At 42.1% G+C, this 24,063-nt stretch overlaps 1 protein-coding gene across 2 annotated transcripts in view; it reads left to right on the top strand.

Annotated features, from left to right (window-relative positions):
- The window catches only part of SPG11 (SPG11 vesicle trafficking associated, spatacsin), a 35,440-nt gene that overhangs the window by 800 nt on the left and 10,577 nt on the right, over positions 1-24,063 (top strand). For both annotated transcript variants that reach the window (XM_083474942.1, XM_083474943.1), the window contains exons 2-25: positions 1,138-1,322; positions 4,230-4,460; positions 5,495-5,690; positions 6,068-6,205; positions 6,580-7,028; positions 7,220-7,365; positions 8,069-8,201; positions 8,691-8,846; positions 9,662-9,840; positions 10,901-11,077; positions 12,064-12,135; positions 12,515-12,642; positions 12,993-13,165; positions 13,956-14,154; positions 14,600-14,803; positions 15,278-15,384; positions 16,268-16,413; positions 16,636-16,788; positions 18,787-18,853; positions 21,071-21,236; positions 21,544-21,749; positions 22,117-22,225; positions 23,193-23,352; positions 23,747-24,019. In XM_083474942.1, the coding sequence (XP_083331068.1) occupies positions 1,138-1,322; positions 4,230-4,460; positions 5,495-5,690; positions 6,068-6,205; positions 6,580-7,028; positions 7,220-7,365; positions 8,069-8,201; positions 8,691-8,846; positions 9,662-9,840; positions 10,901-11,077; positions 12,064-12,135; positions 12,515-12,642; positions 12,993-13,165; positions 13,956-14,154; positions 14,600-14,803; positions 15,278-15,384; positions 16,268-16,413; positions 16,636-16,788; positions 18,787-18,853; positions 21,071-21,236; positions 21,544-21,749; positions 22,117-22,225; positions 23,193-23,352; positions 23,747-24,019 (4,153 nt within the window). The remainder of the gene's footprint in view (positions 1-1,137; positions 1,323-4,229; positions 4,461-5,494; positions 5,691-6,067; positions 6,206-6,579; positions 7,029-7,219; positions 7,366-8,068; positions 8,202-8,690; positions 8,847-9,661; positions 9,841-10,900; positions 11,078-12,063; positions 12,136-12,514; positions 12,643-12,992; positions 13,166-13,955; positions 14,155-14,599; positions 14,804-15,277; positions 15,385-16,267; positions 16,414-16,635; positions 16,789-18,786; positions 18,854-21,070; positions 21,237-21,543; positions 21,750-22,116; positions 22,226-23,192; positions 23,353-23,746; positions 24,020-24,063) is intronic.

Below are 24,063 nucleotides of genomic sequence, written 5' to 3'. Positions count from 1 at the left end.
GTTTAGGCTTGCATCAAGTTTCTAAGCATTGGAGTAGGCTTGACTAGACAATGTTTTTAGCAGGCACTGAAATGTTTATGTGTTATAAACAAAAATAAAACAATAAACTTACAAAAAGAGTACAGTACAGTGAAGGTGCCTGCCACACTAAAAGTTTGAGTTCTTACAAAGGCAGAAAGTGTTATTATGTGGCACCTGTAGCAGTACCAATTCCGCTGATTGCTTCAGCACATATGGGTTTGTTGCTGCATTCATGATGGTGCATTGTTAAAAAATGCATATGACTTCAGTATTATCACCATTAGGTCTCGCCAACCTTTTTGGGGCCTTTATCACCTTTGCAAATCGGAGGAATTGTCATGGGTACCCCCCCCCCCCGCATTGCAACTAAGGACACACCACACAAACTATCCTGTTGCTTCTTTAAAACCTCATTTTAGGAGAGGGGGCTGGAGACACATAACCAAAAGCCTCTGTTGCCAACCCTTGAATGTGGAAGTAGTTGTAAAGCATGGATTGCGGGTGAGGGAGAGAAGAGAAGTGTCAGTTTTGGCCTTCATTACGGCAATAATGCACATAGTTGTCTAAAGAGGGGCGCGGGGCTGTCAGACCATTAAGTCCAAAATGATCTAGCCACACCACTGAGGATGGTTTATCCCCCCCCCCCCATTACTGCCCAGTTTCACTTGAATCAACCACTTCTCTGGCTCAGCATCCCATTTTGCAACAGCCCCACCTGCTGTGAGGCTTTGAGCCTGCATGTAAAATGAGCTGTCAGAATCTACAGTTCCCCAGTTCACCTTCTGGTCCCTTCCTACCTCTGTTGTTATGAAATTGAGTTGCTTGGAATTTTTCTTTGGATAAATAGGAAGTATTACTACTCTTGTTAGAGAAATAGACAAAATTGTAAACCCAAGTAGATTATTATTGGTTTCACTCCCTAGAGTTTTTGTTTCATTGATTGTATGTTGTCCTTTTCAACTGCTGTGTTCTTCTAAGCTTTGTGATCATTTTTTGTGCAAGTGGACAGTAATGTAATTCAGTTAAGTAATTTGTCTCTAAAAGGCACAGCATCCTTAAAATTTCAAAGAAGAACAATTGGAGGTATGGCTCATGTATTGAGTATTGCTTTCCTAGCTTCACGTGGGAGAGTGTGGAAGATGAGGACCTTCCAGTGGACAGTCTTAAACTACTTGCTGTCAGTAAGACCCATGAACTTCTCGTATATGAAATTAATCTAGAGGTTGGAAAATGTGATGCAACACTCTTGCAGAGCTGCAGTGAAGATACGCAGAAGCAACTCATCAAATTTAAAAATATTAGTGAGTATAACATTCATTCAAAATGTAAGATACTACAGCTCAAGAACTACCGCCCTATATCGCTGCTTAATGTGGATTACAAAATCTTCGCGGATATTTTGGCTAAAAGATTAAAAAAGGTGTTAGCAGAAGAAATTCATATAGACCAAGTGGGCTTTCTCCCGGGCAGGCATTTGTCTGACAATATGAGGAATATAATTAATATTCTAGAAAAACTACAAGTGAATATTAATACTAAAGCAGTCTTGATATTTGTGGATGCAGAGAAAGCCTTTGACAATATTTCTTGGAGTTTTATGAAGAAGAATCTACAGGGGATGGGGGTAGGACAAGGTTTTGAAAATGGTATAGGTGCAATTTATTCAGAACAAAAGGCAAAATTAATTGTGAATAATGTGATGACAGAAGAGTTTAAGATTGAAAAAGGGACACGACAAGGTTGCCCAATTTCTCCATTGCTTTTTATATCAGTCTTTGAGGTTTTGCTAAACATGATTAGAAAGGACCAAGAGGTTAAAGGTATACAGGTGGGAACTAAACAGTACAAATTGAAAGCATTTGCTGATGATTTAGTATTGACTTTACAGGAGCCAGAACCTAGTACTAAAAGGGTATTGGAACTGATTCAAGAATTTGGACAGGTTGCAGGTTTCAAGTTGAATAAGATGAAAACCAAGGTTTTAGAGAAAAATTTAACTATGAATGAGAGAGAGAAGTTTCAGGAGGAGACAGGACTAGCATTGGTTTAAAAATGAAATATTTAGGGGTTAACATGACTGCTAAAATGTGAACTTATTCAAGGATAATTATGAAAAATGTTGGGCTGAAGTGAAAAAGGATTTAGAAGTATGGAAAAATTTGAAGTTATCATTGTTAGGCTGAATTGCTGTGATAAAAATGAATGTGCTGCCAAGGATGTTATTTTTGTTCCAAACATTACAAATTTTGGATAAGATGGATTGCTTTAAGAAGTGGCAGAAGGATATTTCTAGATTTGTCTAGCAGGGCAAGAAGCCTCGAATAAAATTCAAGATATTAACGGATGCTAAAGAAAGAGGTGGATTTGCCCTGCCAGACCTTAAACTTTATTATGAATCAGCTGCTTTTTGCTGGCTGAGAGAATGGCTGCTTCTTGAAAATACTGAAGTGTTGGATTTAGAAGGTTTTAACAATGTATTTGGTTGGCATGCATATTTGTGGTACGATAAGGTTAAAGTACATAAAGCATTTAAAAATCATATTGTTAGAAAAGCATTGTTTAATGTTTGGATAAGATATAAGGATTTGTTAGAAAAGAAAACCCCAAGATGGTTGTCCCCAATGGAAGCGAAGGCACAGAAAAAACTCAACATGGAGGCCAAATGGCCGAAATATTGGGAAATTCTGGAACAAGATGGAGACAGAATAAAATTGCAGAGCTTTGAAAAGTTGAAAAACAAAGTGCGAGATTGGCTCCATTATTATCAAATAATGGAGGCATACAAATTGGACAAAAAAGTTGGTTTCCAGGTGGAAAAATCAAAATTGGAAACAGAATTGTTAGATTCAAAAACCAAGAATTTGTCAAGAATGTATAACTTGCTGTTGAAATGGAACACTCAGGATCAAACGGTGAAATCAGCTATGATTAAATGGGCACAAGATGTTGGACATAACATAATGATGGCTGACTGGGAACGGTTATGGACCACAGGTATGAAATTTACGGCATGTAATGCCCTAAGAGAAAATTTAATGAAAATGATTTACAGGTGGTACATGACACCAGTCAAGCTTGCTTAAATTTACCATTTGCCCGACAATAAATGTTGGAAATGTAATGAGACTGAAGGTACATTCTTTCACCTTTGGTGGACGTGCCCAAGAATTAAGACATTCTGGGAGATGATATATAATGAAATGAAAAAGGTATTTAAATATACATTCATTAATAAACCAGAGGCCTTTCTCCTGGGCATGGTCGGCCAATTGGTGTTAAAGAAGGATAGAACTTTCTTTATGTATGCAACAACAGCAGCAAGAATACTCATCGCAAAATATTGGAAGACACAAGATTTACCCACCAGGGAAGAATGGCAGATGAAGTTGATGGACTACATGGAATTGGCGGAAATGACTGGCAGAATCCGAGACCAGGGGGAAGAGTCGGTGGAAGAAGACTGGAAAAAGTTTAAAGACTATTTACAGAAATACTGTAAAATTAATGAATGTTAGAAGAATGTTGGAATGAAACTATATGGCTTTAGTAGAAATGTTACAAGGAATTAAGTATAAATAGATTAATAGAGCTTTAAAGAGAAAAACATGGTTAGATGTGGTAAGACAATTATAGGATAGAAAACAGAGGAAGATGGAAAGGGATTGCTGAAACAATTAACAGAAGTGGAATACAAAAGGGGAGGTGTGAGGAGGTTGAGGAAATAAGGGAAAGAAAGATAAGATGTTGAAATTGGATTGTGTTTTAAATGGTTTTTATTTTGTTTTGTTGTGTTTCTTTTTTCTTTGTATTGTACTGTATGTTTTTTTCTTTTTTGGTGTTTTGTAGTGTTGTGTTTAATTTGTTGAAAAGCTAATAAATATTATTTTTTAAAAAAAACAAGATGTAAGATACTAGTTTATTAATTTGTTTATTGATTTGGAGGCCATTCTGCAGCAGTGTCTAGAAAACAAAATACGTTATATGGTATCTATTGCAGACCTTAGCCCATGAGTTGTAACATGTTGTAGACAGGTAATGCTTATAAACGTTGGTGGGGCTGTTTCAAACATTGAATGCAGACGGCCTGACTTTTGCCACTTGTGGGATGGGTGATCCATTTATCTTTATTAGGACTGTGTTGTATTGCTTGTTTATCTGCACCTATTGTTACTGCATATGAAAATATCCCTTTTGTCCTTGTCATGCAGGTTTATCTTCAATCTCCTCTTTGCGAGTGCTGTCATTTAAAAATGGCAAAGCTTTGATGCTGCTCAACAACTGTATTATTGCACAACTTGCTTTTCTTGGAGGAGAACTGAAAGCAGAAAAGTTGGAGGAATGCTTTCTTCTTGATCTGTCATCAGAAGCTCTGGAAAGGATAGTAGATGTTGCCTTTTGCAGAGGTGTTCTTTTCTTGTTAGAGGAATCTGGATGGATATGTATCCTTTTAAACTAAGTTTTAAAATCCTGTCCTTCCTGCAGCACAGAGTGGTTTGCAAAACAAATGTATAATATAAGCAGTAAAATAAAACACTAGCAGATAGTTGTCTGTGTTGCTCAGTAATGCTTAAGAAAGAGACAAATACTGAGATATATAAATGGATATTTTTTGTTGTTGTATGTCTCTTAATAAATAAAGTGCTAGCCTTGAGTAATACAAAAGGTAAGATGCAGAAATAGTCCAGGATCAAAACAAGGTCAAAACCCATTAGGCCACAAGGCAAGTCAGGATGCTAATGCAAGGATTTTGTTCAAGCACTCTGGAGAGGAGAGGAGGCTGAGGGAACACTCCACAAGGGAAGGTGTTTGAAAAGGGGTGAGAGGCTGCTAGGTTTGTCGGCAAGGGGTGACATAACTGGACTCCTGAGCCCCCATGGGTGCCGCAGAAAATGTTGTTAGTCAAGGGAGCCATGGACTCAAAAAGGTTGAAAACCTCTGGCCTGAGAAGTTTGGTCTTCTCATGAGGAGGAGCTTCTTCACAAGTAACACTTTATTTTCAAGGAGTCCTTGTTCTTTGGGTGGGTGCACCTGTACCTTTATCCACCAGCATGTCACCAGACTTGGTGCTAACTAAGCCTCTGCCTCTGATTCTTTGCAGGGGCCCTCTCTGTCTTGCAGAGAAGATTGGGATGCTCTGATACCTGAAGGTCCCAGATCCCCCTGCTCTGTCTCACTGTGCATTGACACAGCCTGTTTCTCTTTCATTCTTGTTTTGTGGAGCACCAAATCTTTCTGTGAAGAGGATTGTTCTAGCCATGTGCCTGACAGTTGCAATATCTTAAGAGGTGTCCAAATGCATGCAGTTTGGAATGGTTCAGTCTACTATTTTGATTTGAAACAGTGCCCAGTGGTCTTGCACATTAGGTCTAAGTAAGCATGCATAGGATTGCCATGTCGGGATGGTGGGTTTTCCTTTGCATGTGTGCCTGTTCATGTGACTCAGAAAGTGTCTTTCTTTGACATTGTTGCAAAGATATTTTTGATGCTACGGATGGTGCCTACCTTGCCCATGTTGATGTCTCCCTCTATCAAACAGAGGGGCAAGATGAGAAGCGTCTGGACATCCTGTCTTCTCTTACACTGTTAAATATATCTCATGATCTCAGTGTTGCTGTGGTTGCCAACAGCTCCAGTTGTGTCGTGGCTATTGACCTCCATTTATACTTCAAGTAGGTTGGCCACAATATGCTATAAAGTGGTATTGGGCAGGCAGATTTTCACTTTTTAAATTCTTTGCCAGTTCTAGCTTTCCCCCCCCCCTCTCTCTCTCTCCTGAAAAGTCTGATGGTCCTGCTCTCTTGAAACATTTAGAAAAATGGTTAAAACTTTATTGTGCTGGGCGTTTGTGGTCTTAATCTCACTTTCTCCCCCTGCTGCTTAAATTGCTTTCAATGACTTTTTAATGCTCACTGTTTTTTATTGTTATAATTTATTAGTGAAAATTCTTTTTTTTATAGATTAACTGTTATAGGGAACTTTTTGAGGGTTGAAAGGTGGAGTTGAAATCATCTTATTTATAAATATACACTCCCCCCCCCCCCCGCAGAGAATATCCTGAGCATTTAATTTGCAAGAAAAACTTTGACAACCTTCCTGTAGAACAGTTGGAGGGGACAGATGAGGATGACCTCAGAAGTTCAGATTACAGCATGAAACTTATGCAGCATCCATTTCGGACCGACAGGTATGTCTACAGAACTTCTGCCTTGCATCATTAATCTATGTGGAAAAGAGGGATATGTTTGTTCAGTCCTACTTGCCACTATAGCTCTCTGGTTCCTGCTGTTACTGCTGATACTGCTGGTAAAACAGCTTTAGAACGTTAGGATGAATTAGTATAAGCTTAGACATGTGGCATCATTTCCAAATAGATGCACAAGTATGTCTAAACACCGTCCTCCCCAGGACTAGTTTGCAGTTGTTTTGATGGCAAGAAACTATTTGTACTTATCCAATCTGTTTATCTGTATTACAAATCCTTTTTGTTCAAGCAATACAACTATAGATAATTCATATTCATTGTTTAAAATGTTGATGTGATTTTTCTCCTTTTTCCAGATCCTGGAAGGCACATTTGTCTTCATTGTTTGACATAAGAAAAGGATCTAATTCTTCAAATTTGGCAGCCAACGTTTTCCTGCCTTGGTGTCAGTATCCTTTGCATCTAGAGCACTGTGACTGTAAGACTCGTGAAGCTTCTGAGGCCTCCTTTCTGCATGATGCTGCTCATGTCCTTTCAAACTCAAGAAGAAAAGATCCCCAAAACACAGGCAAAAGAGACAGACTATGGAAGAGCATAGATTTAGGAGGACTAGAAGATGGTGTGAAACTCGAGTGTAAATCTGTGACAGGATTTAGTGCATTGTTCACTCTCTCCAGTGAGAGTGAAGGACTGATTCTTCTTCTGTGGGATTTGGAGACCCAAGACGTGATGCGTTCCTGTGTGGGCAAAAATTCATTTTTTGTGGAGTGTAACAGAGAGGAGCAGTTATGTCCCATCCTTTCAGGTGAGCATCTTTTAGTTGCAAATAAAAACCAAAGCCTGCAGTCTAGAAACCAGAAGCATTTCTTTGTTTGTAAGTACTGACACCATTGAGGGCGATGCAAGAAGATTGCATTCAGTCTCATAAAGTACCATATAGATCATGTTTGATATGACAGGTGAATAAGTTCTTCTTTTATTTATTATAACCCTTAGAGCCCGGCCTCTCCTTGATTCTGTTTGGCTTGACTCAAGAGGAATTCTTGAATAGACTGATCATCCATGGAAGTGCTGGCACTGTAGATTCTCTTTGCCAGCTCAATGGATGGGGAAGATGCTCTATTCCCATACATGCCTTGGAGGTAAAGAAACACTTGTGGCCCTTGAGGTTCTGTGCCTCCCACATCCCCCAGTGCTGGGAGTGGTGGGATATTGCAACTGGCAGGGGATTCTTTTTTTCTTTTTCTTTTTGACAGCCTCAAATGTTTAGTTTGAGCTTATCTAACCTGCAGCCTTTGCAGGCTACTTGGAAAGGGCACCTCCCAAAGTAATATGTGGAGCTGCCATGTGGATAAATTGTGGAGCATGACAAAACTGACTGCTCTTGATGACTCTGCCCTCCAGCCCTAGTTTTTTATTCTGCTGCAGTATTTTCGGCATGAGGTGATCCTTCTTTTCCTGATTTGTGCTGCACATCCTATCTAGGAAAGTCCTCCTCCCACAAAAAGACAAATGGTAGTTCTTACCTGCTGGGCATCTATTTTTCTGATAGGTAGGAGGACATTCCACACTCCTTCATGAAGCCTCACTTATGGGTCCATAGTGGAATAGTGCTTGGGGAAAACAGGCTCTCCTGTCTTGTTGCATGACTTTTTGGCTTATTTAATTGCATTCTTGCATGGATGCTTTTTTTGTAATACTTTGTTCTTGTCTTGTTGTTTAACCATCCTGGAAATCGGTAGAAAGTAACATTTCAATCCGCAAAAAGAATATGTCCCTTAGTTAAGAACTTCTGTTTCTACATGTTGCTGCATTTTTAACAGTGATTCTGTTGTTGCTGTTTAGGCTGGCTTAGAGAACCGTCAGTTGGACACAGTGGATTTCTTTTTAAAGAACAAAGAGAATATTTTCAGTCCCTCTGCAACTTGCTCCTTACAAGATCAGCCTGCAAGCACTATGTCAGATTTTTACTTGAAGAGTAAGTAAAACAATGTAAATGCTGAAATGGACATTGATTTGACACAGACCTTCACAAAGCATAGTGTAGTCTTCCCCTGCCTGATGCCTTCCAGATATTTTGGACTACGGTTCCCATCAGCCCCAGCCAACATGGCCATATGTTGTCGAGACTGATGGCGATCCAAAACATCTGGAAAGTTCCATGTTAGGAAAGAATGGTGTAGTGAAGATGAAAGAAGTTCACTGTGGTACAGCTTGTGTGAAATTAAAGCTGCACAAGCCACATAGAAAATAATGAGAGCTATATAAGGGCATACTATGTTCAGCGAAGAATTCTTGGGAGAGATGGAACATGCCTTGTGTATTCAGAAAGTGCAATGGGGTAAATGGATGCCATAGAAAAGATGGAGGCAAGCTGTGCTTTCTTTTCTGAGAATCCTTTCTTGTGGGGGGTGGGGAGGACATATTAAAGTGATCATCTGGCCATTTCCTGCTTTTTCTCACACAGGCATGGAAGAGCTTACACCAGCCTTAGATTTGCTTTGCATGGCAATCCGAGAAAATGATTTGGAAGCACAGAGCAAGCATTTCTCTGAGCAGCTGCTGAACCTCACCCTGTCTTTCCTTAACAAACAGCTCCGTGAAATTTGTATCCACAGAGAAGGTAACGGTTGTGCTTGTGTTGCTTGAATTATCATCGTGCCCTGCATTTCCCCCGTAATGGGCCATGAAACCTTTCTACTATTTGAGCTATTTTCATGTACAAGCTGTGTGCTCCTGCATGTGACCTTTTTTTTTTTGTTTTAAAAAAACCCCTCTCCAGTGGTAGTGTTTGATGAGAGAGGAGGAGGAGCGATTCAGGCCTCAACTCAGTGAATAATGTATAATTGTTTTCTCCCATTACCGTAATGTCCAAATCCTATACACACATACTTGGAGGTGTGCCCTTTTGGACTCTGTGGGATGTGCTCGTGAATAAACACGCAGACAATCATAGTCGCTGTATGGGCTGTAAAGCTGTGACTCATAAAACGATTAAGTCAGTTTTCCAGGATTTAAGCTGACTTAACAACCTAGTCCTTTGGACTAGCTGGACCAACACCTGTACTGGGTCAGGAGGGGTCAGTACCTTATAGTCAGTTCATACTGTGGGCTTTTGCATCTTGTGTGTTTCTCTCTATACTATATTTGGACTCCTTGTCATCATGTTGTTGACTGAGTGCACCTGTGTGAGTGGGCAGGTGAGTGGCTCAGGCAGGCTTCCCTGTGTCCCTGCTGTCACTGTCACCCCTGGTAATGAGGAGAGGAATGAAAGGGAGAATGTCTTTCTCTCTGCACCAGTGCAAGCAGAACAGGATATGGTGGGATATGTCTTTGAATATGTTAATGTTCATTGGGCTGCCCTTAGTGTTGCCAGTCTCCCAGGGAGATGTTTTCATTCCTTCCTTCTGTTAAGTGTCTTCCTGATATTCTTCACAGAGCTGGATGAAAATCTGGACAAATGTGTTGATATTTTAACCAGCTACATCAATAAACTTAGGATGTTTATGATAAAGTTCCCTCACAAGTCTTCCAGTGTCACCAGCTTCACGTGCAATCTTGAAGAAGACGTGCCCTGCGTAGAACAAAGCCAGAAGTGGGAAAAGTTCAATACAGAGGTAACCAGAGAATCAGTTTCAACAACTCCTGAGCATATATTGTCCAAGACATTGTGTCTGTTTGCTAAACAATTTCATTATCCCAAGGAAAAATTAGTGACCTAAAGCCACGTTTATGGCAGAATCCAGCCATAGTTAAGCATTTGGAAGTCCTGTTGATTTCAGTGAGAGAGCTAGAGACTGTGTGCCAAACACTCCCATTGAAATGAAAGGCAGGTAGCACAATAAAAACATTAACTTGGTGTGGAGCAACTTTTGAAAAGTTGTGTGCTAAGGAAGGATTTGAAAGTACTACTTGATAGTATAGCAATGGAAGACTTTGACCAGTTCTGGCTGCCTCAAACAGAAAAGGATACAGTGGTACCTCGCAAGACGAATGCCTCGCAAGACAAAAAACTCGCTAGACGAAAGGGGTTTTTTTTGAGCTGCTTCGCAAGACGATTTTCCCTATGGGCTTGCTTCGCAAGACGGAAACGTCTTGCAAGTTTGTTTCCTTTTTCTTAACACCGTTAATACAGTTACGACTTGACTTCGAGGAGCAACTCATAGAATGTGGTGTGGTAGCCTTTTTTGAGGTTTTTAAAGACTTTGGTGATTTTTGAAGCTTTTCCAAAACTTTCCCAACACCGTGCTTCGCAAGACGAAAAAAATCGCAAGGCGACAAAACCCGCGGAACGAATTAATTTCGTCTTGCAAGGCACCACTGTATCCTGGAACTGGAAAATATGTAGGAGGGCTACCAGAATGATCAAGTGGTAGCATGGAGGGAAAGTAGCAAGAGAGACATTTCCCCCCTTCCTCATAATCATAGAATTGTAGAGTTGAAAGGGACCCCGAGGGTCATCTAGTTCATCCCCCTGCAATGCAGGAATCTCAGCTAAAGCAGGCGACTTCCTGTGTTTTTAAGACTGGGTTGTGTGCCCTTAACAACTTCCACCCACTTCGCCTCCGCCATTCCCCAATTTGCCTCTCCTGATCCTTCAGGAAAGAGGTTGAATGTCAGGCATGGTGTTTTTCAAAAGCAGCTAGTTACATTGCATGTCTTTCTTTGCTCTTTCAGCAAACGGTTGCTGAAGCCATATTAAACAACAAGCTCCCGGAGGCTCAGACCTTCTTCCGGATGGCAGGTAACCCTGCCCAGAATCTTAAGGTGCTGACCCAGATAGGACTGGATCTGGTGTACAAAAGCCTTCTGAAGGATGATGTCAAAGAAGCCTCCATACTCTTAAGAAACATGGTGAGTAATGCATGTCCAGAGCGTGGCTTGATCTACAGTGCTTACTTCAGTGTATTTGCATGTACAGTGGTACCTCGGGTTAAGTACTTAATTTGTTCTGGAGGTCTGTTCTTAACCTGAAACTGTTCTTAACCTGAAGCACAACTTTAGCTAATGGGGCCTCCTGCTGCTGCCACGCCGCCGGAGCCTGATTTCTGTTCTTATTCTGAAGCAAAGTTCTTAACCTGAAGCACTATTTCTGTGTTAGTGGAGTGTGTAACCTGAAGCGTATGTAACCTGAAGCGTATGTAACCCGAGGTACCACTGTACACACAGCAAGGGATTGGCTTTGCTTCTTCAGGTGCTAAAGATTGGCCATTGGGGGTCCTTGGCGAGTTAACAATGGGAGTTGAACTCATTAAGGATTTTCTTTGTCCTGTCATATTCTGCTTAATTGGGGGGACAGGGAGAGAAGTATCTAACATAGGAAAAAAATAAATGTGGGCATGATCCATTGAAGGGTAAGCACACACACAAACGCACACTGACGTTTATATATGTGTGCGTGTATGCATTTGATTCTTAATTGGGTGGGTAACATAGTTCTGTTGTCACTTTCTGCAGTCATCTTTTAAAAAAGGGTAGTATTTTCCTTTTATGTACATAAATTTGGATAATCACTTTAAGTCTTGTTTTATAGCCATTTTTATATTTGGTTTATCTTTTCGTATCTCTATTTTTATTATGTAAGTCACTTTGAGACACTTTGCTCTACAAAGCAACCAACAGTAACAGTAATAATTTGTCTGAGGTAGGGAGGCAGGAGTTTTTAAGGGTTGAGCATTTTAAGCCCATTTCTCAATCTGTTGAAATTTCTCCAGTCTTTTGCAAGCTGCAGCCGAGCCCTGAAATCCTTTGTAGATATGCACAAAAGAAAGCCTATGAGAGAAAATAAGCCATTAATACTTTCTTGTGTAAACTCTTCTACCCTTCCCCTCCCTTGACAGGGCTTCAATGTGATGGAGCAGCTGCGCAAAATATGTTTCTACGTAACTGATCACCGTGTTCGTGACTTTTTGGTGAGTGCGGGGAAAACCTTTGCATGGGTTGTGGTCCTTTAATTTCATATGTCTCACCTGCATGTGCAGGGTACATTCCTGGGTGACTTCTGCTACTGCCTGCCCCCACCTCACAAATTGTGTTAGTTTTCACCCAAGTCCCGGTGATGACTTCACTTTCATGTTGTCTCTTTGGCATTAGTAGCTGATGTGGAAATCTTGTTGCGGTGACATCAGTGCCATCAGGGATCCACACCACATTGTTTTGTTCTAGGCCACTTCCAGTTCCTGCTTATATTTTTGATTTGACAACAAACCCTTTAAGGAGTTGCTTTTCCGGTGCCTTTGATGTTAGGGTGCAAATTGCATTGCTAGCTAATGTTTTGGTCTGACTCTCAAGGTGAACATACTGAAAGAGGAAAACTACTTTTCTGAAGCTGAGAAGGAAATGATAGACTTTGTGCATAAGGTGGAAAATGTCTATGCAAAAACTTTCCAAGAGAAGGAAAAGACTACAGCCCAGCCCAGGTAATAGATTTTCAGCCTCAATTTTTAAAAACGTCATCTTTACCAACAGTGATGTGATGAGAATTGTGTGAGGTTTTGAATTTCTACCCATGCAGCAAAAAAACGCGAGTCCTTGTTTGCTCCTGCTTTCTCCAGCTGCAAGCTTTCTTTCCGTGGAAGGTGTGAGATGATCTTCCTTCTTACTCAACTGGTTGTTAGCAGTTCCAGCTTAACTGTGCTGTAGGCTGCAAACTTTCACTGTTCATTGGAAATGGTTGTATTGGGAAGAAGGTAGCTTGAAAATCTGAACTCATCAGGAAGAGTAGATAAATGACATGGACCTCATAGAGGTGTTTTGTTCTCATTTTCAGTTCCTGGAGAAAAGAACAAGATCTGTCTATCCACATTCCTGTTCTTGATTCATTCCTGCAATGCAATGAAGACGGAGTTAATATTGCAGAGTACAGCATTATGTTAAACTGGGCTCAGTGGTGGGATCAGGTTACCCGAGAGACGATTCTTCTTCCTATGCAATCTCCTGAAGGCAAGTACTCTGCCATAAATATGTTGTGGTCAGGGAGCTTTGTGTCTTAAGGCTGTTCTTTTGGGACTAACAATAGGCCATAATGTTTTAAAGCAAGTGTGGGGATATCTGACCCCCAAGTCAGATGTAACCCTCAGAGGCTTCCCGTCTGGCCCCTGAAGCTTCACTTGCTCCCCACCCTCAATTTCTGTAGTGGCTGCAGAGGGAAGGGAAAAAACAGGAAATGGCAGGCACTGGGGACTTGTTTTCGATTGGGACTCCACCCAGCATGTGAGGAGCTTTTAACCCCCTGTTACCTTCTGCAGCCCACATCTGGGATGAGCCCTCTCCCTTGCCTACAGTTTGCATTGATAATAAGGGATCTGTTGAAAGGAATGAATCGGGAGTATCCTGGATTTGGGCCAGAGTGGGGAGCAAAGGGTCATGTATTCAGTAATCAGAGCATAGCTGCCAAGAAGACCTTTTACCTTGTCCTAACTAACTCTGCCTCGGCCACAGACAGGATATGGACAGGAGCCTCTCTGATAGAGTGAGGGCAGACTGATGTTGGTGAAGCAGCCCCTTGGGTATCCTGCACCCAGATTGCTAAGGGTTTTAAGGATAAGACCTAATTCTTTGCATTACACCAGGAAACAGATTGGCTCATACACATTTACTCTTTCTAAGCTTACAGTGCTTTATTTTACAGTGACAGTGGGGACTAACCCTGTGACCCTATACACAGTGTGCACCTACAGGCATGCACATAGTTTATTGTACTGACTACCTTTTTAAAAAAAACCACACACAGAACGCAAATCATGTGATCCAGAGGTTCTTTGGATGCACCTGTCATCTTGGCATGACTACTCCAGTATGAGCTCATGGATTGCAGCAACTCAGCAACAGGAGAGTAACACAAACTGGCCACGGCTGACAACAGAGACCATTGAGCGCAGAACATTGTGTAGCCACTACATGCAAAATGAAATATTGGACAATTTAGCCAGGTATGTGCCTTGTCAAGTCTTGGTTGGGGGAACCTCTGGCCACGGGTCTCATTCAGTCCACTAGGCCAATTCCAGCAAACTGTGCCCACTTGCCAATTGTATGACATCATTTGACATCAGTCATTTTGATCTGCCCTGCAACTTTCTGTAGTTTCCTGGGTTGGACTTATAATTGCCCATAATTTTACATAATCTATGTTGTGAAATTGGCCTTGGCCACTTTCATCTCTTACCCACCCACCATTGGAATGTGGCCCCTGAAGACTAGCCAGGTTTTGAATCTGACCTTTAGGCTGAAAGGGGTTCCCCAGTCTAGCTCTAAATTGATGATCAACTTCTGTCAAGCTTTCCTAGTATTGTTTATTGGTGGAAGTCTCCTTAACAACTTTGTGAAGAGATCACTGGCTGCTTTGCATTAAAAAGATTGCTTTGTTTTTCTTGGTAGCAATGGAATATTTGTGCCAGTGGAACTAGAAGACTTTGAATGCCTTCTCCAGAGATTGACTCTTGTTGGAGGAGTGATGCAGAATCCTCATCCTGTTCCAGAATATATGTCCACCAGTGGCTTAGATTTCCATGCCTGCTTTATCCTGTACTGTTTAGAACATGGGCTGGACCATCTTCTCTACACCTATCTCGACTACTATAGGTAGGAATACATGACCTGAAGTGGTTTCGTATACACACATTTGTATATGTGTCTACCTGCTTTGTCTACCTGTGATGGGAGTTGTAGTTCAGGTTGGTGAAGCCTCGTCAGACATCCTCTTTCCACCACCATCTCCAAAATGTTTTCAGAACAAAGGCAGCAGAACATCTCCCCATGCCCCCAGACTGTTGCCTTCCTGAGCTTTGTTCAGGACTCTGCAGCTGGAGCATCATCTAATTTTGTAACCTAAAGGAGCAGAGATGAGAGAGTGCTTGTCCAGTGGGGTCTGTGTGGCCAGTACACCCCTAACTAACTAAGATAGCAGTCTCTTTTACTCCTGCCAAAGCAGTTGGTCTTCTCAAAATCCATGTGGCTGCTTGCCCAGCCTTCTACTGGCCCATATTTTAGAAGGTAGAAATAACTTGTTTTTCTTTTTCACTCTATGAAATTGATATTTTGTCCCTGATTTTGCAGTTTATTTCCTCCAAATTGCCCTCTTTTGGATGACAAAGCACTTCACGAAGCTCACCCGTGGTTTGAGTTTTTAGTGCGGTGTCGAGCCATTGCCAGCAATTCTGGAGGTAGGAACCTTCATCTGTGATTCTCTTCTGAGCCAATGTTCTTTGTGCAATTCTGATTAAAAACAAACATTTGTGAGCCATTGTGAGCTAAGTGATGATGGATTCTCCCTTAATGGTCAGCTTGGAACTCACCTGGACTTGACCTTTTCTGTGGATGCTTAGGTGGTCGCTGTGGGAATGAGCACCTTTTATACCAGCATTGTCTGGTCTGTGGGCTTTCTGGCATCCTATTCTGAGAAATGGGGACCCAGCCACTGTCAATAACAGTCTGCTAACCTCAAAGATTAGGTTTCTGCAATGTGCTTTATGTGGGGCTGCCTTTAAAAAATGTTTGGATGCAACAGCTGGTCCAGAACGTACTGGGCTTTCGACATAGGAATGAAATCTTTTTTGTTCTTAACTGACTCCTGGTTGATTTCTGGACCCAACTCAAAGGAGTGGTAAGTCCTGCTCTAGGTTCCCCTACCTACAGCATTGTGGTGGGGGAACTGTTTATAGCAGTGCCCAATCTAGGGAACCTTCCCCACAGGGAGCTTTCAGAGAGAGGGTTGTATATGCCATGGGTTGGATTTTTATTTTTATTTAAATTGGAGATAACATTCTGGCTGACATTAGAAAAATTAACTGTTGATCAACTTATTATTGTTGCCATGTGCTTGGCCTTTTAAAATTTTGCTGTGTTTTAACTGGTTTTAATATTGTATTTTAAAATTGTTGTAATGGTGAAGGGCAGGTAAGAAATCAAATAATAATAAAAATAATAAATAATAATGTGTGAATTTCTTCCCTTTGCCATCCGCCTTTGGAGCCTGTTCTTGGGCAGAAAACAGGGTATAATAATGGAAAACAAGGCAACAGTTTTTTCTTTCTTTCCTCCCTCCAGATGCAAATAAGATTTTCCAAGCTAGCCTGGCAAACGCCCAGATCTTGATTCCCAGCAACCAGGCCAGTGTGAGCACAATGCTGTTGGAAGGCCGAACACTCCTTGCTCTTGCCACCACAATGTACACCCCTGGAGGTATTGACCAGGTATGCTGTAGAATATTGGCAGGCTGTTGATGACCTTTTCCTTTCAAAGTGACAGCAAATGTCAAAAAGATCTTAAATGCCAGCAGCCTCAGAAAATTTGGGTCGTGTTCTTTCTCTGAAGGTGCAGATAAAGCCTTGCGCAAGGTGCTGTGGCTTGTGCCAATGAACTGTTCGGTTCCCATTTCCTTGCAAGTGTATTCAGGTTCTTCTTCTTCATTGTAGGTCCTTCAGAATGGAGATGGAGGAGAGAAAGTAGATGCCCAGCTCTTCAGGATGGCCCTTGCTCCTTATCCCAAGCTGAGAGCAGCCCTCTTCCCCCAGTATACCAGTCATGGGACCTTGCCTTCCGACATTTCTCTCTACCACCTTGTCCAGGTATAAATATATACCTATCTGCCCCCAATACAAATAGAATCATAGAATTGTAGGGTTGGAAGGGACCCAAAGGGTTATCCAGCCCAACCCCCTGCAATGCAGGAAACTCATCCAACCTCTGCTGAAAACCCTCCAAGGAAGGAGGTTTATCACTTTTCAGTCTTCTCTTCCAGGCTAAGCATACACAACTCCTTCAACTGTTCCTCATAAGACTTGATTTGTAGACCCTTTATCGTGTTAGTGGCCCTCCTCTGCCCATGTTCCAGCTTGTCCAGCCCTGTTTCGGGAAGCTTTTAATGTTTGATGTATTATAGTATTTTAATATTCTTTTGGAAGCCGCCCAGAGTGGCTGGGGAAGCCCAGCCAGATGGGCGGGGTATAAATAATAAATTATTATTATTATTATTATTATTATTATTATTATTATTATTATTGTCCATATCCTTCTTAAAATGTGGTGCCCAGGTGGGGTTTGAGCAAGGCAGGATAAAGTGGAACTATTACTTCCCTTGATCTGGGTGCTGTAATGCTATAGTCTAGTTACAGCAACTGCCACTTTGCCCAAACTTACACCAGTAAGACTTGAAAAAGGGCTGTATTGGGAAAGTGGGGCACAGGTTTGAGTTCCTTTCCTGCAAAATGCTGAAGGTGACCTCTGCAAGGCGTTGCTTCTTCCTTCTGGGTATTCTGCAAGCAGCATTAATTTGGGATTGGATAGGGAGAGGCTGCAGCCTCCAGCTTCACAGAGCAGCTCCCTAATCACAGTCACAGGAGCAGGTAGGAAAAAAGCCACATGACTGAAGCTGTGTGGATCTCCTAGGGGCTTAGCCTATGACACACCTCCTTCCAACGTACAGGGGCCCAGGGCTCCCAGCAGTGTACACTAGAACATATATACATACATAATTTTATTTGCATGTCACCTTTCCATAGTTAAAGCCATCCTCAAGGCAGCTTGTAACATTAAAAATGGCACATAATTGCAAACGTAAGTTGTCATAAACGCTAAATAAAACATCAAATAGTGCACAACCAAATTAAACAGTTTCCACATAAATCATAATAAGATTTAAAATAAAGGCACAAAACAATTAATAGAAACAAGAACAACTACCCTGCCCCCAACTACACCCCCCAACCTAAGAATCTGTATAGCAGCCTCAGCTTTTGTAGCTGGAGTCAGTCTTCCCAGGCCAAGTGGAAAAAGCCTTGCAAGGCAGGGAGCAGTACTGCCGGTGACATGGCTCTCATACCACCACCCCTTGGCCACTTCTCCCCATCTTAGCCACAGCTACATAGCAATAGCCCTGGCTTGCACAAGTGGAAGGGCACCTGCTTCTCCCACCATCACTTACCACAAGAGCATTTCATGGAGCTGCTGCGTCTTGTTGGATGCTTAAGCAGGGATCAGCAAACTTTTTCAGCAGAGGGCCGGTCCACTATCCCTCAGACCTTGTGGGGGGCTGGACTATATTTTCGAAATAAAAATGAACGAATTCCTATGCCCCACAAATAACCCAGAGATGCATTTTAAATAAAAGCACACATTCTACTCATATAAAAAGACGCTGATTCCCCGACCGTCTGCGGGCCGGATTTAGAAGGTGATTGGGCTGGATCTGGCCCCTGGGCCCTAGTTTGCCTACCCACGTTTAAGAGTGAAATGCCCTTTTGCTCGCGCTCTGTGGATAATTTTCTCCTCTCAGCTTGGTTTCACTTGACACGGATACTTTAAAATATTAAGTGGCTTAAATATTCTTTTGAATAAATAAAATCCTCTGGAGCTGCACTCTGCTCTGTGGAGTGTGTGTATATAAGACTGGGTTTGAATTTGATGTGACTGTTTCATTCCAGAATATCTGGGTCAGTGTGTGGCAGCAGCTGTACTACATGTGTAAGATGCTGCACAAGATGTGTGCTCAGTCGAGCAGCTTGGGTTAACATGTTTGCTGCATTTTAAGCAGGCCTTGAAATTAATGTTGTGTTCTAATTTTTCAGGCGTTAGTTCCATTTGATCCCACAAAATTGTTTGGCTGGCAGTCAGCAAATACGCTTGTCATACCTGGTAGGTAACTTTTGCCGTATCTTGTTACTATTTAAAGTGAGTATAAAGTATACGTGTGTGGAATCTCCCAGTATTTCATTCTGTTAAACAGACATTTCTCTGGGAGCTGACAAGATGCTGAGAGGTTTGGCTTCCAGCAGAATCTTCTTTGCGCTCCCTGTTGCATCTGATCTTTCAAAAAGTGAAGTTGAGCCCTAGAATTAGGCAAGTTTGTATTCTAGCCTCTTAGCTGTTTATCTTGAATCTAAATGATGTCCCAGACTGCCACTCTCCTAAAGTTGGCAACAAGAAAATTTCTGTGTTGTCTTTTTGTCAGTTATTAAGACTTGATCTTAAATGGTTTTTGGCCATGTTGTCTTGCTCCTGTAATTTAATTGTTTACAGATTACTATTTTTTTAAAAGTTTATTCAGTGGCTATTGGACAGCCAAATTCTTGAACAAATTCTTGAAAAAGAGTTCTCCTTCCCTTGGAGCTCCCTTTCATCATTCCACTTCTTGGCTCTCACACACAAACTTTACGCTGTCCAGTAAGCCACTGCAAGTCAGACAATGGTCCTGTGGTTCTTCTGTTTCAGAGGAGGCCAGCCTGTTCCAGCAGCAATGAAATGTTTACCATTCCAAAGTCTCAGTCCAAATACTTTACAGGGTTGCAGTCTGGATCAGATGCAGCCACTGCTTTTGGAAACTGGCCCCACAGATTTTAGGGCATGGTTGGCTGCTAAAAAACTTTAGCTCTGTATCCACATTTACTAAAGTGTCTTTGGCTCCAAGTGACAGCTGTAATAGTATATGGATGAAAATGGACTCTCTTAGAATACCTGCAGCAGCACTGGACTGTGCCCCTCTTTTCTTTAAGCCAAGTTCAGTTGCACAACAAGTTTAATCAAATCCAGTCCTTCAATATAATGTTTTCAAGAGCTCTTGGTTCATACAAATAAAAATTTATCTGCACTTTTTAAAATTATCGATGGAAAATGTATCCAATTTATCAATTATTTGTACAAGATGCCACTTGTGTTTTACTTCTCTCACCCTGGATGTTCTGCATTCCCAAGTTTTATTTAGAAGGTTTGTTGACAGTTTGGTGGTCTTGAGAGAGTGAAGGTCTAATGGAAGTGGAAATGTTGGGTAAAGTCCTCCCTTCTTGCCATTTTTATTCTGGAATTTGAAACCTATTAGTTGTCCTCCTTCTGGCCACTACTGGATAGGTCAGTAAGTTTTTATACAAGTGGTTCAATAAGCAGATAAAACTCCTGGGGTTTCACTGGCAGAGAAGACCAGAAAGCAGCTGGTTAAAAGACACCATAATTTATTGTCCCAGGGATTGTCCTTGTGGGTTTTGTTTTGTTTAATGGGTTGCGTGCTCTTCTATATAGTAATTGTGTTCATATCTGTGATGTATCTAGATATGGATTATAGAGTGCAATAATAAATCAAGATACTTTATGCAAGTAGAACTTGCTTTTAGAAACCAGTGCAGTTCCCCTCAGAAGTTTTTGGCAGTGGTGTGGCTGTTTCAGCTGCAGCTGTTAGAAGGGCATGTGGAGGCTATGTGGGAAAATAGCCCCCACTCCAGTCTGCTTCCATTGGCAGCTGGACAGCCTGTAACTCTGTTGCTCTTCCAATGTTGGGACCCTATGGAGGCTATGGGGTAGTCTTTGCCAGCTTGGCCTTATTTGGCTGGTGTTGATGGGAGTTGTAGTCAAAAACATCTGGAGAGCGCTAGTTTGGCAAGGCTTCCTCTTTCAAGGGTCGAAAGTGTCCATCCCCAAGGCTATAATGGCTGTTGCTGGTGTTTCAACTGTAATCCCATACGGTGCTCTGGCACTCAGGTCCTGTGTTGGGGCTTCTGTTTGGCCATTGTGAGAACAGGATTCTGGTTTAGACAGACCTTTGTGCCTGATCCAATAGGCTCTTAAGTTTTTATGTAGATTGCTGAGATTGTCAGTTACTTCCTGGTGTAGACACTGAGCAGCAAAACTTCCTACCAGAAACTTTTCCTGCGCCAGCCCCATTGAAACCCACAACACTTATACATGAAAGGACAGAGGTGCCTTTTTGTAGCTTTTTCAGTGGGCTGATCCAAGAGAAGTGCCTTTGGCCAGGTGTGAGGCCAAGTTTCAAGGAGTCAGCCAGAAGAATTGTGTCTGGTACTTGGGCCTATGGAGCCTGCTATTTTTCTGTCTACTCACCACCATGTTCTCCCTTCTCTTTAGATACCTGTAGTGACCTTCCTCACTTCTCAAGTGCCACTTTTGTCAACAAATATGCTGTAGTTGAACGTCTGGATTTCTCCTACTTCTTGCGTCATGAACGCCCCTCATTTGCTTTTGGGACTTTTTTAGTCCAGCAGCTGGCGAAGAGCAAAACTCCAAAGCAGCTGTGAGTATTTGAAAGCAGCAGGGATTTGGAAAGGAGCCTCTCATGTTCTTGACAGAACATTTTCTATGGAGAAATCTTTGTATTGCAATAAGGTATTGTGTTGCTATAGATAGATGTAAGCTGCCTTGTAAGGTGGGGTATTAATTTATATAAAGTACTTTTCAGATTTGGACCCCAGATTTTTCCTGACCTGCTTACAGTCCCCTTGGCTTTGATTTTGACTGCGTGCAGAGTTGGGTCCTTTCATTGCAACTTCTCTGCTGTTCCAGATGCATGATGCTAACGGCTGCTGCTTTTTCTTCCCTAGGATCCAGCAAGCAGGCAATGACGCCTACTCCTTGGCCCTCTCCTTCTTTTATGTGCCGTCTGTGGCTTCCGCCTGCGCCTGCTTTTTGGAACTGCTGGGCCTTGATAGCCTCAAACTCCGGGTGGATGTTAAAGCTGCCAACGTGATCCTGAGCTTCATGTCTCAAAGAGAAGAGCCTCAGCATAACTCGATCAGGCAGTCCTTGGGTAGTGTTTCTTCTACATGTTTTCTATATTGGAGAAAAGAGTGTAATATTTGATGGGCGCACAAGAGCAGAAAGCCCCCTGCCCTTTTGTTCCTGAATGGCAAAGTCCACATCCACAGTGAAGTTAGAACTGTTATACTTATTTAATCAGTTTGTAGACTGTTTGATATTTTTTAAAATTACAAGAGATTTACAAAGTAGACACCATAAAATCACAAGGTTAGAATACCAGCAAAACAAAAATACATAATGTTGATAAAAGCGCCAAAAAGCTAAACCAAAGGTAGATAACCTATTGGAAGAAAAATATAACTTTGAAGTATTCTGCAGCCACATGAAGCAGAATGCTTTGCCTTTTCTGTTTGCAGTTGAAAAGCTGACTCAGCTGGCAGAGGGAGAAAAAACAGCAGCAGAAGAACTCCTTGTCTGCTTGGAGGAAGCCGTGTGGGATAAGATGGAGCACCAGGAGATAAGCAAGTGAGTCAGCCCTTTGAGCCCAGTGGTGGGAATTTGCTATACATTCTTTGTGGCCTTATATTACTTCTATGAAGACTTAAGGATTCAAATTTGGAAGGGTTGATTTGATTTTTGAGTAGATTTGATTTGATTTATTATATTTCTATGCCACCTTTCATTCAAGTGAATCTCATAGCAGCTTACAAACAATAACAATAACATAATAGAACAAGCTTAAGGTTGAAGTGTGATGTATAGAACAAAAAAAAAAAAAAGGAGGAAAACAAGTATAGCTTGCATGCTGTCTCCACCCCCTTTACTTTTTAGCCTGGAATCCCTGCTAGCTGCATATTAGCAAAGAGAGATTCCTCTTCCAAATGCTGTTTCTGTGTTTCAGTTTCCTGTATCGCCACATTCACTTGAGTCACAGGGGATGGAGAGGGGTAGTTAAGAACACCAAAGCAAGGAGGGGCAGAGAAGAGTGTAAGAAGCAAAGGGCCCAATTAACCCAGTGCTGTTTCCAGATACCTCTGAGGCACGAGAGCAATGGCACTCTCCCACCCATAGCAGCTGCCATTCATAGGAATGCCCCCTCTGACACTGGAGGTAGTAATATCTCGCTGTTATAACCAGTAGCCTTTGATAGCCTTGTTCCCCGTGAATGCTGACCCCTTTCAAAGCAACCCAGATTCATGGCCATCGCTATGTTTTATGTTAGCAAATTCTTGCAATGTCTTTCCTTTTGTTTGTCTCTACTCTTCCTCCATTTATCTTGATTGAATGACCTAAGTGTGGTCTAGTATTATGTGTTCGTTTTCTGCAAACCATGCATAATAATAATGTTCTATGCCTTCACTTGCCTTTTCTTTGGAGGGCTGTTGTGCTAGTCCCTTGATGGTTTTGGTTGTTCTCGGCAAGTGTTATTTATGGAGGTGGAAGCTTAAGTCACTGGCTGTTTCAGTAGAACTAATACAGCCCTTCCCCATAGGACATCCAGCGAGGCAAGGAAGCAGTGGTCTCTGGTGGCCCAGTTTTGCAGGCTCCACGGCCTCAAGCTGAGCATGTCATACCTGAAGGTGTGTGCGAGATCCAGCGAATGGCTGCAGTTCCTCATTGAAGCCCAGAGGTACAACTACCAACCCTCTGAGGTAAGGAGCCCTTCAGGCAAAAGTGATATGGCCATCTTTATTAATTTGGGGTTTAGTCTTTGCAGTGGCCCCTTTGAACAGACATTGCTCTTGAAATAGGGGGAGAGATCACTAATGTGGCTTCATTTGCCCTGGCAGCAGAAAGACAGGTACAAATCTATAAAGGCATTAATATAGTAGAGTTCTAATTTGTGTTTGGTATGTGTGCCACTTTGCTGTGACTCATGAGCTCAAGACAATAAACTAGACTTCCAGGTGCTTTGTTCTGCAACTCCCATCAGTCCCTCGAGGGCACCAAGTTGGTGAAGACTTCGATAAACCATTGTCTGCTTGCTTCTTTGCGCTGTTTGTTCACTTTATATTGTTCATCTAGTTTGTTCTTTCCCTTCCCCAGGTTGTCCCCATCCTCCAGGAGTTTCCCCCTCCTCTGCAGGACCACTTGAGGCTGGCCTTGGAGAGTTTGCAGTCCTCAGTTGCTCCATTGGAGGACGGTCAGGGTGGCAACTCCCACCGGCTGAGGCATGAGCAAAAGCCAGGCACCCACACCAGTGATCTTTTCCGCATTCTCCTTTGGTGTCAGGAGCAGCCGCGTCCCTGGCATTACCTTCTGGGTGAAGCTGTCAAACACCAGGCTCCCATCCTGAGCGTCCTTGCTGCATGCTTCCAGGTAAGAATGCTCTGAGGATGGCCCTGTGCTTCTGTTGTTCATTT

Source organism: Podarcis liolepis (assembly GCF_965112155.1).
Source record: "Podarcis liolepis genome assembly, chromosome: 14".
Classification (NCBI taxonomy): domain Eukaryota; kingdom Metazoa; phylum Chordata; class Lepidosauria; order Squamata; family Lacertidae; genus Podarcis; species Podarcis liolepis.
This window is presented reverse-complemented; position numbering and strand designations above follow the sequence as displayed.